The 19,831-nt window shown below is 38.8% G+C and overlaps 1 protein-coding gene across 2 annotated transcripts in view; it reads left to right on the forward strand.

Moving 5' to 3' along the window:
* FER (FER tyrosine kinase) overlaps nt 1-19,831 on the forward strand; it is a 388,439-nt gene that overhangs the window by 367,120 nt on the left and 1,488 nt on the right. For both annotated transcript variants that reach the window (XM_029910950.1, XM_029910951.1), the window contains 2 exons: nt 10,090-10,244; nt 18,351-18,473. In XM_029910950.1, the coding sequence (XP_029766810.1) occupies nt 10,090-10,244; nt 18,351-18,473 (278 nt within the window). The remainder of the gene's footprint in view (nt 1-10,089; nt 10,245-18,350; nt 18,474-19,831) is intronic.

Genomic DNA, 19,831 nt, shown 5'->3' on the forward strand with positions numbered 1-19,831 from the left:
ACCCCCCACCCAGCGGGTTGAGCAGGCTGGCGGTATAAGATCAGCATTTTAATTTAATTTTAAATGAAGCTTCTTAAACATTTTGAAAGCCTTGTTTACTTTACATACAACAATAGTTTAGTTATATAATATACACTTAGAGAGAGACCCCTTCTAAAAAAACGTTAAAATGTATTACCAGCACGCGAAACCTTAAATTAAAGTGAATAAATGAAGACTCGGCACACCACTTCTGAAAGGTTGCCGACCCCTGCCATAAACATATAGTCCCAAATTGTGAGAGGCTCTTGCTTGGTCACACACGGATGCAGTGGACTGCAAGTAACCTCTGATGTGACTGTGCAAGAGTCTCCCACAGTACAGTCTCTTCGCTCTGGGAAGCCCATGCTCCTCCCAGGGAACAACATGCTAAAAATGGAAGTGCAGGGCTTTGGGTGCCCTCCCTGCCTCCATTCTGCATCAGCCCACACAACAGGTAGAGCATCAACTGAAGCAATCTGCTCTATACTAAAGGGGCAGACAGATCATCCTTTGCACTATGTGCACAGAGCAGTCCTGGAGAGATTGTACAATTTCTCTGCAGTTCTTTCTGGGGGAATATAGTTTTACATTGCCTCCTACTCAGACCCAAGGCATAAATAGCACAATTTACCTCCTATGCAGTAAGGCATTTATAGAGAAAGAGAGAATCGGGAACAAAATGATAGTCAAAAGTAAGTTTTGTAGGAGGGATTAAGCAGGAGCAAAGACTACAAGTGTACATGTACATACAGGATTAGAATTTTAAATTTGGTGTGCACAATTGCACACATACATTTATTCACTATTTGTGATGTTAAACATGATGTTATATTTATTATTATTATTTGGGGACATTTTGATAAGTACTTAAAATCCTCTTCCCAAAATATAGTAAATGCAGTATGTACTACACAGAGCAGTGAAGCTGTTTAATTATTTTTTAGTTAATTTTTACATGCACAGTATTTTTTTTTTTTTTTTAAGAAAAATCGCTTGATTGTTCCCTGTCCAGATGATTGGCAGGAATACTGTAACATGATCGATAAACCTAAAATGTATAATTAAACATTATAACCCAAGGAAAATGACTTTTTAGTAGATAAGGTGCTTAACCTTTATTTTTTTAAAATAATTCATAGGTCTTACTGTACTTTAATACAATACTTGTTCTCTTAAATTCTGTACTGTTTTAAGGCAAAACAACTTTTCTCAATTCCATTTTGCTGAGCACTAGATAGGATTTTTTTTTTTAAATCAAAGTATTGAAAAATAGAAGAAGAAAAAACTAGTTTTAGTATTGATGTTATTTGGTACACTGAGTGTCTACTGTACCAGGGGCTTGTGTTGTGTCTTCAGATTTCTGTTTAGAATTAGAATATAGTTTTTAAAAATGGGGTCTCATTTTCTTATTTTCCAATTCAAGTTTCTAGTTAGATTTGACTATAGTGTAAATTTAAATTAATTTAAACATTTAGGCTTCATACGTTTTGTGTATTTTTCCACTTGGTTATTTTTGATCTATGTATTATTTATTTATAAGGTTTGCCTTTTTACCAATATTTTCTTAAAACTTTTTGTGCACGAGAATAGATTCACTGAGATCCTTTATATCATTTCACAGGATTGCTGAATGCTATCCAAACACAATATACATTTTATCCTACAAATGGAGACTACAGATTTCATAAAAGTATAAAGTTGCCAGCTTAATCACAATGATGCAGAGTAGTTTTTTGGGGTGCATTTATGATGCTATTTTTTATGTTGTTCACTTGGTACTGAAAATAACAAATTTTGATTTTTAGCATTAGTTTTACACAGCTAATTTAGAACTTTGCTCTTATGACACTCCTCTCATCTGATAATCTCAAAGCACTTTACAAACAATAATTAGACCTTATTACTACCCTGTGAGGTAGGTGATATTCTGCTCATTTTACAGTGGGGGGAAAATCAAGACACAGAGAAGTTATGTGACTTCTTTGGCACCGCCAAATAGACTGTCAGTGGCAGAGTCAAGATACAGGTTCTGAGAGTCAATTAACTTAGATTTTTTTCTGTAGTGTCTAAGCACTGTACCACATGAGGGTACTGCCAAAATACTCATGTATTTTAGTAACCCAGTCCACTTTTACCTCAGAAAATGAGGATTCGTGCTAGTTATTCAAAGAAATTACTCTAAACGAACTGCTTGGAGTTGCATGCAATGTTGTCTCATTAGTATTCATTTTATGGTTAACTACCATAGTATGAAGGTGAAAACGAACCTTGAAGCACAATGGAAGGAAGTGAAAGGAGAGGACTGGGAAAGAAAGGTTTCTGAACTGTGCTGTAGACTCTCTAATATTCATATTTCCAATCCATTCTAAGTAAACAGCTAACACATGATGTGTTTTGTAGATGGATCTGCAGCAGCACACAAACACCAGGAGATATCTGGTACAGGAGTGCTTTGATTTATCTAGCTAGCAATCCTTTGGAAGTTGCCTACAATTGTTGCACAGAGGAAGTGTATGTAACCCATTAGCACTAATCCTCCCACGCAACAGTTTCACTAGTTGACCTTCCAACCCCTTCTCTAAAGCTGGGTCAGAGATTGTTTTATTCAAATTAAATGTGCATAGGAGGTAGCATAATCCTACCTGTTTCCACACTGAATGCTTACTGCATATTGTTTGTTATAACAGTTTTGGGCTACTTACTATTACCAGGAAAGAGGAAGAAACTGCTTAGTGGCTATTAGTGTTCTTTAATAGCATGATTGATTTCCTCCATGAGGCAGTGTGTACTAATAGTAGGTGGTTCTTCATGGGTAGGTTTTAATAGGTGGGACTGCCATTTGGTTCATTCCAAAGTCTCTTAGAAGTGTTTTTGTGAGCTCCAAGTCCTCTGTGGCAGGGATGAATCAAAAGAGGGGGTGAACTTCCAAAGGCAAGAAATCTCCCCCAACTTCTCTTCAATGTGGTGATAGAATTTTAACAAGGGACTTCTGAGAGCCCCGCAGTGGCTCCAGCACACTCATGGTATAATAGTGATATGTCATCAATACTGTATTTGTGGTTGGAATGAATTTTAGAGCTGTAGTTAAAAAAGTGACAGTTCTTTTTTCCTTATGTTAACTCCTTGATAGTGGAAGGGCGGGGGGTGGAGGAGGTTGTATTGTTATGTGTATCTATTACCTGAACTGGGGAGTTCCATAATGCTAGTACCAACAAGTCAGGAATATATGATTTCTTTCCTACCAATGCAGCTACTCTATAGTAGCTCACTATAATCTGTGCCCAACCTAAATAGCTTTCACAACAGCAAAGTAAACATTATTTACTACTTTTCTATGTCAAAAATAAATATTGACTTCATGAAATCACTGGAGACAAGTAGTAAATACTGTATGAAAGGGGAAAAAAAATCTGCCCAATCTGTAGAGAGAGAATACTGAGTCTTCTGTAAAATCATTTCTGGGCTTCACGAGGGTATTTGCTGTAATATTCAGATCAGCCACTGGGGAAAAGAAGAAGCTAGAACATTTCAGGGGCGAAATGAAGAGAAAACACACAGAATACTAAATCTGTTCAACTTATCATAAGTATATACAATGTTTTCATCTGAAAAGTGTGGTGAGTTGCTACAAAACTTGTAGCAAGGCATCTGTAAAGCTCTATATGAATTAAACCCCGGTGCTTTTCTGTGGATAGCACTGACTATGATTTATTTTACATTTTTACTCACAGATTCAGATATTCATCCATGCACACAGCTAGCTGAAATCTTTGGGAGACAGCATTTTGCCCCAAACACAGGCATCTTCCTTCCATCAAAACTAAAAAAAAAAACCTAAAATACTTTTCAGAAACAAATACTTTTAAAGAAGAGATTCAAATGCTTTTAACATGTTATAAAAGTGTTTTTGCATCTATTGTCTTTCCTTCCAATACCCTGGACAAAACATTGTCTGGCACCTAGTCAGAGGCAGCCTCTAGTCATAGAAAGTCCCAGGGCAAAGGAAGTTTATTAGTTCCATCTATCTCTTCCTCATTCCCATTCTAATCACCCTGGGCCATCAGTCCAAGTAATACTAGTGGTATGTGAGTACTTAAATGCCCACTATTGTAACTGATGGGCAGTTAGCATGGTGTTTAGGAGTGAACTTTCCAAATGAGCTTGGCCCATTTCCACTACTGAGAACTTTTGGGCTCTTAAATAAAGATATCAAGCTTGAGCCTAGCAACAGCAAAATGGAAACTTAAGTCTTCTAGTTTGTAATTTATAATGCATTCTGGGAACATAATTACAGTTCCTTACAAGACATTTGCCAAGTAAGATCCATCTAACTTATAACTCATCTAAGTGGCCTGATATAGAAGTAAATGGAAATTAATTAACACATGGCTTATAGTATACACGAATACAAGCACTGATAAAATAATCCTTCACTTCATTTGCAGACACAGCAATTGTAATTTAAACAGAGAATATACACATGATATGTATATCTCTGTAGTATTTGCGTATATATTTTATGGTAAGAGATGCTAATATCTGAATATAGATGAATACCTGTTTACTGAAAAACAAGTGCCATGTTTTATGGAGAACAAATCTCTTGTAAAAATCACTGAAGCTGTAACAGTTTACAGTGCATTGTTGATAATGTTCAAAAGATGTGTAGCTAGATCTGAGTTAGATTGCTTTCGCAATAGAACTGTAATCCTGCTGTCAGAAGCCAGGCATCTTGGATGCCACAGCAAAGTCTAACTTATAATAAAAGATTTGACTTAGTTGAGGAGTGAAGAATAATGCCATTATTTCTGAAGTAGTGTTGTAAATGAAGGCTTATAAATGAATGATTTATCATAGCAGAAGCTGCGACACACAAAGCATGATGTAGTCAATAGCTGCCACATACTAGAGATAAGAAAGACCTGAATTGATCATGTAGAATTTTCAGTTTTATATCCTGAATTTTAGTGCTCGGTACTTGCATGAACAGATTTTCAAACTTACAGTGCATTATGCTAGACTGAATTCAGGTCAGGGAATAAGTCAAGATTTACTTTCTCCACTTGGACACACAGAATCAGAGGACTGGAAAGGACCTCGGGAGGACATCTAGTCCAGTCCCCTGCACTTATGGTGGGACTAAGTATTATTCTAGACCATCTAGCTAAGTGCTCTGATTGTCTAACCTGCCTCCCTAGGCAATTTATTCCAGTGCTTAACTACCCTGACAGGAAGTTTTTCCTAATGTCCAACCTAAACTGCCATTTAAGCCCATTGCTTCTTGTCCTATCCTCAGATATTAAGGAGAACAAATTTTCTCTCTCCTCCTTGTAACAACTTTTTATGTGTTTGAAAACTGTTATGTCCCAGTCTTCTCTTCTCCAGACTAAAACAAGCCCAATTTTTCGATCTTCCCTCATAGGCCACATTTTCTAGACCTTTAATCATTTTTGTTGCCCTTCTCTGGACTTTCTTCAATTTGTCCACATCTTACCTGAAATCTGGCGCCTGGGCCAGAACTGTTGACTCATATTTAGTTTGTGATCTTCTATGATCCCCAGATCCCTTTCTGCAGTACTTCCTAAGCAGTCATTTCCCATTTTGTATGCATGCAACTGATTGTTCCTTCCTAAGTGGATGGAGTACTTTGCATTTGTCCTTATTGAATTTCATCCTGTTTACTTCAGACCAGTTTGTCCAGATGATTTTGAATTTTAATCCTATCCTCCAAAGCACTTGCAACCCTCCCAGCTTGGTATCGTCTGCAAACTTTGAGCGTATTCTCTATGCCATTATCAAAATCATTTTATGCAGATATTGAACAGAACTGGACCCAGAATTGATCCCTGCAGGGCCCCTTTGATATGCCCTTCCAGCTTGACTGTGAACCACTGATAACTACTCTCTGGCAACAGTTTTCACAGTTGATAATCTGCCACCAGTTTTGTCTAAACTTTGTAATACTAAAAACCACCCTTTTCCACATCACTGAACCCCCATAACCTGCCTCACAAATAGTAACCAACATGGTATATTGTCTTTTGGGATCCCATTTTTGGTGCATTTTATACAGAGAACTAGATGGATAGGATGTAGATAGTGTGCTGGAAGGCTTGCTACCATAGATACATCCAGGATTAATTCTGATTTTCTCTTGTGCCGCTCCTCAGTCTTTCTGCTCCTTGCATCTTCCTGCACCAGCCTCCGACATGGTTTTAGAACCTACCTCCAGGGACAGGCGAAAACAAGGGAAAGGAATGAAGGGAAGAGAGAGCATAGGAGACCCCTCTGCAGAGTAGGAAGGAAGATTTGTGTTCCTCAGTCCAAGCAGTGGAACAGCCTCCAGAAGCACAGAAAGAGAAGAGAGAGCAGCTAAGTGCTCTGAAACAGGCCAAGTAAATGCCATTTCAAACGTACAGGCAAAGATAAAAGTAAATTCCTAAACAAGGGGCCTCTGATGTGAAATGGGGCTACAGGTCCAAAACAGCTGTAGCAAAGAGGTCTATATCCCACAGCAGTAGAAAGGAAGAAGATTATCTCCACAGGAACAGTGAAAGTCATGGAAGGAGTATTTCAAAGGCAATGGAGCTAATATTTCCCAGAATTCCTGCTTTTGTGGGATGTCAGCTTTAAGTTTACTGATAAATTAGTGTGGCCAGATGCACTTTGGGTAGTTTTATGTGGCATCAAAACTTGTCAATAAGAGTGATGAATACCCAGTAAATATCATCTCTAACATGGGGCAGATGACATGCTGATGGCATCAGACCTAATTCCGGATTAGAAGAATGTCTGTGAAACAGTGAAGAAACTGTTTGGTATATATTTCACTGAAAAAACCTGAACAGCCCCCCACAGAGCAAGAAAGGAAAACATGAGTATGTAAATTTCAATTTCATGAGGCTCAACAAAAAAGCTACTCCCATCTGACTGTTCTCCCTCTCCCACACAGACACACAAATAAGAAAACCTGGCAGGTCTCAACAGAAAACTCTGAGGACAGGAAACAAAGGGAAAATGGCATGCGGAAAATTTAGTGAGACTACCCAATGTTCATGGAAAATGTGCCCAGCTTAAGGAGCTAAATGTCAGAAACATCAAAAAAAAAGGACTTTATGCAGAGTCTCAAAGTAGATGGAGGTGATAATCAGTGAAAAAAGAACCAGAAAAAGTGAGAAAGATGTCCACAACAGACATGGCTACAGAGCTACCAATGTTTGATGGTGGTAATGCTGAGAATGAAGTTGTTTCTTCTACCACTACATCCTACTGAGGAGCGTCTTATTGAAGGTCTAGTAGTGGATTCAGCAGCAAATTTAAGGGATCTGAAAGTTTGAAAGGGCCTTGTGCTTGTGGCAAATTAAAGCAAAATTAGCTTCTTGGCTGGATGTGAATTGGAGCGCCACCAGCAAAAATTTTGGTCCCACTCTCAATTTGAAGAAATCAAGATTAGTGGAGACACTGCAGGCCTGAAGGACATAAATCCACACCGTGTAGAGGTCAAGCATAGGAGTTTATTACACACAGTGCTGGTGGAGTGTCACCTTGCTTATTAGGCTCAGAGACACTGTCAATCAATTGAGTACAATAGAATATATAGATTTTTTCATGGGCAGGGAAAAGTGACGGGGTAGGCAGTTCCAAACCCCGGGATAGGTTTTGCAGCAAGACAAGATAGCACAGTAGCCAATGGTTAACAGGTTACATAATGTCTCCGCTCATGGTCTCAAGTTAGCAAGTTAACATTTAATTAATACTTTGATAAAATGTTATTAGTATAAAATATATATGTTGAATTCTGATTTGGGGTCCATAGGAATGGAGCAACTCCTTTGATTGTCCAACAGGAATGGAGCAACTCCTTTGATTGTCCAACCCCTTCCTAGGGGTTAAAGCAAAGAAACAGTGAAAGTATATGGCAATAAAGATTGTCTTCTGTGTGTCTTAAGGCAAGGCATTGGTCCCTGGGAAGGGGGGTGGAAGGATGCCATATCTTATACTGACATGTGCCAACTTTTCATAAACTCAAGGTTAGATCTGTGGGAAGAACGACTCCCTACAGAAGAAACAAACACAATAGGAACAGGGATTCTTTGTTCAATCTGCAACTCTGGCAATTTGCTGACCAGGCCTATTTTAGCAAGCAAGGCCTTCTGTTCACCCCAGCTTTCTCTTAGCTGATCACTATTTGCTAGGCCTCTGGTCTCTTGACCATACTCTGGACTTTGGGTCTGGAAAAGAGCTGGCACAATCCATATACCAGGTTGTTATATAAAATGCACATGGATTTTAACCCTTCAAGGCCTCCATTGTTTACATAGTCCAAGAGTGTTACAAAAGCTTTTGAACTCCAAATCTTATAATGGATTTGATGATGTAGAAGAGAATATTTTGCAAAGCAACAGCTTCATACATTTGTCTGTCGAAGAACCTTATTAATATAGACATGCTTAGCTAAACTACAGTAGTCATATCCAACCTCTTCAAAATGACACGTTAACTTTAATTTTCATGAAAATGGACTCCTAGATTTTCAGCATAATTATACCTTTTTTTCTTTTTGAGTAATTTAAAAGAACCAGCTATTACATAGAAAACATACAAATTATGTGTCCTGATTGTAAGTAAAAAATAGTAGTAATTTTTGTAAGTAGGATCTATTTCAGATATTCACGGGTAGGAAGACCAAACATCAGGCAAAAACATAAGTATTAGCTCAACAACATACAGCCTTTTCTTCAATTTAACCCCAAAATATTTGTAAAGTTCAGGAATGATTCAGATAAAGAGATTCCTATGTTATCAATCAGCATTTCAGACTTCCTTCCAGAGATTGCCACGCTGATTTGTTTCACTCCCTGCATTCACCTCAGGTGAAATCCTCGCCCTGTTGAAGACAATGGCAGTATTCCTATTGCCTTTAATGAGTCTGGGATTTCACCCTCCACTCTTGAGGCTCTTTGAGACACTTCTTATGGAATTGGCAATAGGTACCAGAATCTCTTGATTTTTGCTTTGCAGTTCTCCTGTCCATACCAGTCATAGTACACTCTTATACAACTTGAGATGCCTCTGTCAGTGTGTATTTCATAATTTATAAACAAAGCTGCATATTTCCTGAGATGGGGTCTGATTCTGATAATGAACCGGTTTTAAAACTAGTGTAACTTCATTGACTAAAGGGGAGTTTCTCCTAATTTACCCCAATGAGAGAGTAATAGGCTCAGGTACAGGGATGTATGAATGTTTCAAACCTCCTACTGGTTGTACAGCTTCATAGGAATAACATAATGGTGAATTTTAAAGCAAATTATAATTTAGAGTATTAATTATCTTCAAAGAAACTGTTGATCATTATGTATAGCAACCTGTTTGTTAGCATATGATCTGTCTAAGATGAAAACAAATCTCATAAATTGTTGGTAAAGACAGCTTTATAAGGAATTATTGTTGATGCCCCCGTTTGTAGTTTTCTATACTAAGGATCTGTTTTCAAATAATTTTTAATATTTTTTTCTGTAAAAAAATGTTGGCTGTAGGCGGTGTTCATAGAATTTACAATATAAGGCTTGAAATTATGCTCCTCTGATTTTTGAACTGAAAATAACCTTTATTTCTGTGGGGAGGGCTTTTACTTGACCTTTCTTCCATTTGAAGTGATCAGGTAGTATAGATCAGCTTCATTTTTTTTTAATTGAACCCATAGTGTTGACCTAGCTGTGGTAGAAAGAGTTTTCCAGCCTCTCTAGTTCTTTTTATGGTTGTAGGAACAAGCGTTCCAGCTTTGTCTTTGAGCTGTGTTACATTCTGCATCAAATTTGGTGTGATGGCATGTAGTGTAGTGCAGACAAGCCTGATGGGCAGTATGGGCACAGCACATTATTCCCTTTTATATGCTTATTTTGTGCACCAGGAGCCTTGCATACATCACTGGTGGATAGATTTAGTTGTAATAGAAAATATGTGGGAAATTGTTGAATCTGTGTTTCTTCACCATCTCCGTTATGAACATAAAAACAATGCTTTTAATTTTTAAAGGGATGTTTTCTGTATCTTAATCTAACTCAGGGACCTTGCTGCAAGGAACTGCCTGGTAGGTGAAAATAATGTTCTGAAAATCAGTGACTTTGGAATGTCCCGTCAAGAGGATGATGGGGTATATTCATCTTCAGGCTTAAAGCAGATTCCTATCAAATGGACTGCTCCAGAGGCACTCAACTATGGTAAGGAGATATTATCTTTAACTTTTTATTGTAGAAATGTACTATGTAAGATAAGGTATAGAGGAAATACACTATGGTCTGTACACAAATATATAGTCTTCCTTGTGGTCTGTTTAGACTAACAAACATAAAATATTTCAGTTTAAATAAATTAACAATTCAGCCCTATTAAGGTTATGTCTTTTACTTCATAATGTAAGATTCCCCTTTCCTCACAAAAAAAACAAGAACATTTTTCCCATCCACAGAGCAAAAGTCGAAGTACTTAAATCCTGTTGATTTAACAATTAAAATGCCTGCATAATAATGCTCTGGAGCTAGAACATTACAGTAAACTACCTAGTCATTCATCCAGATGATGATCATTAGCAAAATGAGTAGGCAAGTTCCTCAAAATAATGATGATGATTGATTTAGCCTTTTATTATGAAAACTAGAGATGCTTTTAACACCTGAGAAAACATTACATAAATCCTTGTAGAAGAGGACGGGATCATAATTGATTATATATATTTTAAAACTTGTAGTTCTTGTAACCTGCAATTTTACGCATCATTCTGCTGTTGTCAGTGAAAATAAATAAAACAGCCCTATTTGTGGGTGGGGGAAAATGATCCATAACATGGTGGGTAATAGCTTGAGAACAAAAATAGAAAAAGCCAGATTGGAGGGAGGAGGAGGGTTAAAGTGAAATTAGAAAGCAAGTTCTAATTAGGAAAAAGGTAGTTAAGAAGCAGCATGTGAGCTGCAACATTGGTGAATGGTGTAGTAAATGGATTAGATCTACAAAGGAATTTAGGTGCATAACTGCCACTTTAGTCACCTAACTACAAAATTTAGATCCTCAAAGTCTTTGCTTAGCTGCTGCCTAACCCTGTAGGTGCCTAAGTTTCAGCCCCTAAACTCCCGTAGGCACCTAAGAATCTGCCAGTGAGGATGCACACCTATGTCCTGGTGGGACCCTCAAACTAGGCTTTCCACTTTATCTACTGCATATCTGTCTCCCATTCCTGGTGTGTGGGCACCCCCCTGCAGTAGCTTGGAACATTTTCACTAACAGTGTCTGAAGGGGTCATTACTGTGCGCTTTATATCCTCATGCTCCCTTCCTGAGGTCAGAAAGAGCACAGCAATCCCAGCTGCCATTCAGTTCCTTCAGATTTCCATAGGCAAAACAGAACATCATTTAGTGTCCCTTTTGTAGTTTCTTGTTAGTGTAGCTTTAGTGTTACTGCCAGTAAAACACACATGTATGAAGAGAGTTACAGTTTAACTTTATTTTTCTGTCTATAGTTTGTGTATTGAGATTTTAGTTAGGATATGGCAGAATTGAGATCCCCAGACTTTAAATTATAACCCTCTTGTGGAGGGTGGGGGAAAGGCCTGTTCCTGTACTGGACATACATAATTAGTGAGACAAGATGGGTGAGATAATATCTTTTATCTTCTGTTGGTGAGAGAAACAAGCTTTCATAAGAACGGCCATACTGTGTCAGACCAGAGGTTCATCTAGTCTAGTATCCTGTCTTCCAACAGTGGTCAATGACAGGTGCTTCAGAGGGAAAGAACAGAACAGGTAATCATCAAGTGATCCATCCCCTGTCGTCCATTCCTAGCTTCTGGCAAACAGAGGCTAGGGACACCATTCTAGCTCATCCTGTCTAATAGCTATTGATGGACCTATCCTCTATGAATTTATGGAGTTCTTTTTTGAACCCTGTTCTAGTGTTCGCCTTCACAACATCCTCTGGCAAAGAGTTCCACAGGTTGACTGTGCATTGTGTGAAGAAATACTTCCTTTTGTTTGTTTTAAAGATGCTGCCTATTAATTTCATTTGGTGATCCCTAGTTCTTGTGTTATCAGAAAGAATAAATAACACTTATTTACTTTCTCCCCACCAATTATGATTTTATAAACCCCTATCATATCCCCCCGAGTCATCTCTTTTCCAAACTGAAAAGTCCCGGTCTTATTAATCTCGCCTGATATGAAAGCTCTTTCATACCCCTAATCATTTTGTTGCCCTTTTCTGAACCTTTTGCAATTCCAATATATCTTTCTTGAGACAGGGCGACCACATTTGCACATAATATTCAAAATCTGAGTGTACCATGGATCTATATAAAGGTAATATGATATTTTCTGTCTTATCAATTAATAAGACCAGGAATAGAAGAGCTCTGTGTAGCTCGAAAGTTTGTCTCTCTCACCAACAGAAAAAGGAGTGATTATTTACCTTACAGTAAATGAGATGTCTGCACATGTGGATCCCACGACCCACTCTCCTTCTTCTCAGTTTAGAGTCTTATAAATTGGATTCTGGGTGGCGAAGGATATATTTGGCACTTGGGATCACTGTTAGCTTTATGCCTTTGGGAGAGGGAACACAAGGACATGAAGAGCACAAGCGTGACTCCTATTGGACACTACTAGTGAAAATGTTGCGAGTTACTGCACTGGGATGCCCACACACCTGAGTGGGATCCACATGTGCAGAGCTCTTGAAGAACCACAATTACTATAAGTAACTGCTTTTTTCCCCAACCTCTCCAGGCCGATCTAGTCAGTGTTGAGAGAGACCACCTAACAGATCAGGCCACAAGCCAACGAGTAGTGATTATCTTTATAATGTTTAGCCAAGAGATTAGAACATTCACCCAGTATGTGGGAAGACAGGACCCACATGCAAATCCCCTACACTGTCTGATGCAGATCAGGGATTTGAACCCACATGTCCCACCTCTCAGGAGAGTGTTCTGAGGTAAGAGATTATTGTGCGTGGGACTGTCACAATCTCTTCTAGTGAAGCGATTTCACTTTGAATATATAGTCATTGGAGCAGGGATTGGAACCCAGGTCTCCCTCCCACCTGTCAGGTGCGTGTAGGGTATTCTAATGTGTGTGTCTGTCTCTCGCTCTCTGAGGCTCTCCTTTTGAAGCCATTCCACTTTATAAAAATAATTATAGTATTCACTAGGCCAGAGAAAGAGTTAAAATGACTATAGCCGAATTGTGAGTGTACTCATGGGGGAGATCCAAGTTCAAAGTTCTGTTTCAGTTACAATTTATACTAAGTGGAACAGTTTCAAATGGAGAGAATGAGAGCAACTAACTACAGACTGTTCCCATAGCTCAATAGTTAGGGTACTCTCCTGAGAGCTTGGAGATGTGGATTCAAGCCTTGCACCACCTCAGGGAGATTTGAATCTGTCTCCCACACCTTAGGTGACTGCTCTAACCACTGGGCTAAAGGTTATGGGGGGAGGGCCAGTGCACCGCCTCTTCTTCTTTTTTTTTTTTTTTTTTCCCCTCCCCTTTGCTTACAAGAAAGCAGAGGGTTACTGGCTGTGAATCCCAAGCGGAGATAGGTGCTTCCCTCCGATGTGGACTGTTTTGGAGTGGGACTTAGGCTACACCTTTCTGTTTCCTATTGACTAGTATACGTAACTCCCCCCTCAGCTTGCTGGCTTTTGTGGATCTCATTCGTAGGTGCCTAACTCACCCCCCTGCATCACATAGGGAGCTGGACTGTGGATTCCACTTTTTGTCAAGGCACCAGGTTAGGCATTGCAATATTGAACCTAAGTGTCTTGAAACCAGTTTTATGTTTAATATTTTAAGTGAAAAATTAAACTATTAAATCTTACAACTGAGCTTTATGTAAACATTTCTCCTGTTAAAGTTTGTAATAAAGAAAATGTATTGGAAGCTCTCATCCTTTGATTATATTACAGTCCCCATGAGTGAAATTCACTCCTTTGAGGTGGGCCTTTGCATCACTATTAAATGCTGCATAAACCCACACATTAGGGTTTAAATAAGTCTTGTGGGCCTTATACAGGGGTGAATTTTACATTGTGAGACTAAAAGCTTTCCCTCTGGAAAATTAGTAATATTTGCTGGCTCCACCACTGGTCAGTATCTGTTCTACTGTTTAGCTTGCCGTGTTGTTTGTGTTTTATTTGTTCATTCAGATCTGGAAAGTTTGGTCTTTTTATTATTTCAATAAGTGTTTACAGTTAAGTAGACAATAAAATATAAAATCATTGCTACACTAGCTGGAAAAAACCTGGCAGCCTGGGGAATAGGAACATAACTTTCAACTGACTAACAAGAAATAGTTTTTTTTTAAATGACGTGACCGTGGTTAGGGACAGTAAAAATTACTGCAATGACTCTTTTTTTCCTGGTGAAACATTGCTAGGGAAAATCAGGGATTGGGAGAGGAAATGATTGACAAGTCTTTGTAAATTCAGTGAAACAAAATATGAATGAAATATGGCCTAAGGTGCTAAGTAACAACAGGTTTCACTAGATGCTGTTGCAGTTGTGGGCTTAACACCTCTGAATACCAGTCTATCAGTGGATAGAGTAGTGACTTGGCTTTTAGCAACATTAATTTTTGGCAAAAACTCTAGCAACGTTCATTCATTTTCATTTATCAAAGTGCCTGCTCCACAGGCCAACTCAGCACAATGCCACCACATCCCTGAGCTGTAGAGGTGCTTCTGCAGGCCTAGAGAAAGGAGAGGCATTCCTTGTTGCAAGAGTATATGAGGAAGTTTCCTCACTTGCTGATTGGGTTTTTTTCCCCACGTTGTTCAAATGTATATTTACAAAGGTGTGGTTTATCATTTGCCATTCATATGAAAATTACATGCAGGATACTTGTACTCATACTAAAAACTATTACACACATGTTGGGGTATCACTGAGAACGAGAATTATCCACTATCTAGAATAGGTCTTTCAAAAGTGTTAGTTTATTCCATTTTCACTATATAGGGGAAGACAGGCAGGAATAGTTTGACTGTAGTGTAAAGGTAATACTTTAATTTAAACTTAGACTGTAAATAGTAGTATTCACAAGGCCAAAAAAATGGAAGGTATGTTTTCAGACAACAATAGTAAACATTTTAGAATGTAGACACTGAATAAAACAAACAGAATAGTTAGGAATACATTTTCCATGTGTTACATTCAGATTATGGTCATGAGACTCCTCAGGTGAAAGCCTGACCCTAGTGAAATCAATGCATGTTTTGCCGTTTACTTCAGTAGGATGAGGATTTCAGCCCTGTTTGTATTTGGAGTTGCATGGCAAAAGAGTTACTTGTCAAAGTATCTAGTAAAATTTTATATGTTGGTCACAGTGTGTTTTTTGTGCTTTGTTTAACTGCTCTTAAAAAGTAAAATGTGTATATTTGTTTAATGTGATCTTCCACTATAATTTCTTCAGTTCTTTACAATGCTAATAAATAATCGTATATATAAACAGCATGCCCTTTCTCAGCCCAGCTATTATCATACTGAGAAAGGTAATTGACTCTGCATAACTTGTGCTTTCTTAAGAAACTAATTACTTCTAACTTGTATCCACTGAATGACTTTAATGAAAAGTGTTAAATTACTGGATGCCAAACTCTGAAGAGAGTTGATATACAGACAAGAAAACTAATCTTACCACCAGCAGCACAGTGAATGTCCATAATTACTATCTACTAAGCAGGCAAGCTAATTTAACACAGCTGGAAATGAAATTTAGTTTAAGTGCAAACTGAACTTTCTGACGTCAGATGGCCCCAACTGTCATTATCATTTACATGTACTTCATTTAGGCTGGGGAAAAAAGAAAGGAGATGTTTTTTTCCCCTAGGTTTAAAATGATTAGCTGAATATTTAGCACTCAAACATCAGCAGCATGACACTGGCAAAATGGCAGTGTTGGAAATGGGGCAGAAGATACATAAAGGAGAAATGTTTTGGGGTTTTTTTTGTAAAGCTCAGCGATAACGGATGCAAAGATGTGTTAAATGGATTTTCTCATTGCTGTTGGCCTCTGTAGTAATGTTCTTAATAATAAAAGGACAGGTCTGCTTTTGAAAAGATAGAAGCAAATGTATTGTTTAAGATGATATTTTCAGAGCCCCTATGTTTCACTTCACTAAACTGGCTTCTTTAGGTACGTGATTCCCAGCTTGAATAGACATATACATGCTAGCTCTACTTGAGCTACCACGCTAAAAGTAGAAGTGTGGCTACAGCAGCTTGGAACAGCTGCCCAAGTACATACTTAGGACAGTGTTGTACTCAGGCACTGCCTATATCACTGCTGCCACACTGCTATTTTTAGCATGCTAATTCAAGCAGCGCTAGCACCTATGTGTCTACCTGAGCTGGGAATCACACCTCCAACTACTGTGTAGACATACCCTTAGAAAGGATGTTCAAACCTGGAGAATAGAGTTATACCCTATGGCCACTGTGGTGAGATACTGTCTTTAAGGGCAAAATTCACAAGGGGACTATAGGTATTGCAACACCGAGTGTTGCAGAGCCCTGCTGCCTAGTGGAATTCACAGCCCTGAGGTAGGTGCCAGGCTCCCCCTGCCTTGTATAGGGAGAGTTAGGTACCTAAGAAAGATTCTCAGAAGTCAGCAAGCTGAGGGGGGAGCCACCTAAACTAGTCAGGAATGAAATGCAGGGAGGCATAGGGCCCAGATCCTCAAAGGTGTACAGAGGTGCCTAACTCCCCTTTGATCTGGGCCTTTAGCACCAGACTGACAGGCTGGAGTGAGGCACATGTCTCACCGGTGAACCCTCTTCTGGAGTTAAGCCCTGTCAGCCCTACCTCCCTGTATCCTATAACACAGGGGTTAGGGCACTCACCTGGGAAGAGAGAGACCTGAGTTCAAATCTCTGCTCCAAAGTCAGGCAGAGTAGGGATTTGAATTTGAGTCACCCAAGTGTGCAGGGCCTACAGCGTTAGGGGACAGCTGAGCAGGAGTTTGGTGACGGTCAGTCATGCCTAAAGGGACAGATTCACAAAGGGACTGAAGCACCTAAGTCTTAAGAGCTCTCGCCTTCTCCACCTAGCATCATCGCTCTTATCCACAGTGCCTGCCTTTCATCCGATTAAGACGGGCTGTAGAAACAGACAATTTAATTTTTAAATTTGTGTTCAAAAGCACAGTTGGAGTTTTATTAGTAAAAACTATAGGCTGAAATTTTCAAGACTGACTAGTGATTTGGGCTGCTTCCGTTTTTGGATGACCAGCTTCAAATATTGTAAAGGAGTCTGACTTTCAGATGGTAGGTGCTCAGCACCGCTAAAACCCAGGCCCTCTTCACGGTAGCTCAAGATGAGTACCCAAAAGCACTTTGGAAAATTTTGGCCTTTTCTTTTATTAACATGTTATGGGGAAAACAGGGTCTCTACAGTTGATATAGCTTAATGGATAAAGTCCTTTAGATTCTTCATTCCAGTGTTGATGAGAGAAATTGTTTTGTATTCTGTGAACAATATCTCACCCATTGTCCACAAAAAAAAAAAAAAAAAAAAAAGGGGGGGGGGGTATATGGAGAAGGTAGCTTTTTAATGTAAACAAAAACAATCAGTAGACCCTATAAAAGCACTATTCCATGAGCTGTGCTGATATCATTCAATGCTGCTGGCTCACAAAGGCACTTTTACATGATAGTGTGCTTTGCAATATCAAGAAGTTGTTAATAACAACCATGTCAATTTTAGCTCTTTTCAGAATACTAATTGCCATGGCAAGTTGGGGGATTGAAAAAGAACAGCTGGTTAGTAAATTACAGTACCTTGTAAGAGGAATTGTGAACAAGGAAGAATAAAAAAAAGTTAACTGTCCCTCACCTTTTAAATTTATTTTCTTTCAAAGTTTGCTGGACAGGAGAATGGAGAAGGAGACCTCAGTTCAGCTGGAAAACAAAATAGCAAAAATCCAGCTCATTTAAATCTTCTCAGTCTCTTGGCCCTGGGTAAATTTGCATCTTTACTAGCATAACAAGTCTGCTCATCAAATCACAGAATTGCAAATTTTAAATATTTCCCTTGATCTAAAATAATTGATTGTTAATCAATCACTTGAAAAATGAGATCATTGGTATGGTGTATCGGAAGAGTATCCATTAGGAGCTAATGTTCAGTTATAATGCTTTAATTTCACCTTGGCAAGCGTACCAGGAATGTGCTGTCATTATTTTATTTAAATAAAATTCTTACCTTGGTTCAGGGCAGCATATAGTACATCGCAGAAATATTCTTTGAATTTATATTATCCACTTTCTCTCCTTCCTCAGGGAGATACACTTCTGAAAGTGATGTATGGAGCTTTGGGATCCTTCTTTGGGAGACCTTCAGTCTAGGCGTATGTCCATACCCTGGAATGACCAACCAACAAGCACGGGAACAAGTGGAGAAAGGTTAATTGTTATTATTTATAGGGTGCAGCCACATGCAAGATATACTTCATAGATCTGTAGGAAGACAAGGTCCATGCGCTTAACAAAATAGACAATGTGCAAATGGGAAGTGACAAACAGTATGATCAAGCAACTTTAGCAAATGTCCTGTTCGTTCCACAAGTTTGTTGTCTGATCTTCTTTAAATCACTTGCTAAGAGCTCCCTGTGAGGAAGGATTAGGGTTTATAGGCCTCCTGGAAGAAGAGTGGGGTCTTGAAGGATGAGAGGATACAGGCATAATTGATTGAATCCGCAAAAGGTTGAGGTACCGTGTAGGGCTTTATGGAAGAAGGCATGAAGGTTAGAGTAGGAGGGAACAGAAAGGGGGTGGTTAGTTGCGAGGCTTGGGCAGTACAAAGGTTAAACCAGAAGATGCTCTTGTCAAGTAAATTGCTCCTATTCTCAGTGCTAACATCCCAAGCTGCTGGAAATACCAAAAACACTATTTGTCTGCACTATCTTTTGTTAAAGCTTTTGCCTTTGGAGCAAAATTTAAGAACAAAAATAGTGAACAGCTCCATTTGAATTGGCTTAAGTAGTGAAACCAGCTTTTCTTTCACAAAGTAATCAAAAGTAGATAACTCTGATTAAGATATTAGGTGTCTGAGTGCATTCCTTGTTCCTTCCTTCCATAGTGATGTCTCCATCACACTGTCCTTCCCCCAATCTGTGCCCACAACCTATAGCAACAGATGTAGGAGTCATATACATAACATGGATTTTATGTGGCTTTACATTTGTAAAATGTATTATTTTATCTAGTGAGTGTTAACAAGGCCAGAACCCGGGTTGCTCTTTTGTGCCTAATGTGTGAGCAGTTGTTGACTTGCTTTGCTGACTGCCTGGGATCCTGCACTCCAAGAAGCCAGAGACTTCATTTATTTGGTCACAATATGGAAGCAGGGAGCAAACAAAAAAAATTTGCACAGTGGAAGAGCAGAAAAGAGGGCAGACAATGGAATTGAGGAGGAGACGTGGACAAGGGATTAGAGTAAGGAGGGACAAGAGAATAGGGGGAAAGAAAAATGAATTAGAGGCTGAAAAAGGGGCTTAATTTCTTCAATATAAAAAGGAGAGGCAAGGGAAATCAAAATGGAAAGAAAAGAGTGGGACTGGGAGATGGAAGGAATAAAGAAATGGAAAAAAAGGGGCAGAAGGGAAATTCACACTCAACCTTAAGGTAAGTGTGTTTTAATTTGTTAAAAGAACAGGAGTACTTGTGGCACCTTAGAGACTAACAAATTTATTAGAGCATAAGCTTTCGTGGGCTACAACCCACTTCTTCGGATGCATATAGAAGAAGTGGGTTGTAGCCCA

The sequence above is a fragment of the Terrapene carolina genome, unplaced genomic scaffold (assembly GCF_002925995.2).
Source record: "Terrapene carolina triunguis isolate 2854851 unplaced genomic scaffold, T_m_triunguis-2.0 Scaffold69, whole genome shotgun sequence".
NCBI classification, from domain to species: domain Eukaryota; kingdom Metazoa; phylum Chordata; order Testudines; family Emydidae; genus Terrapene; species Terrapene triunguis.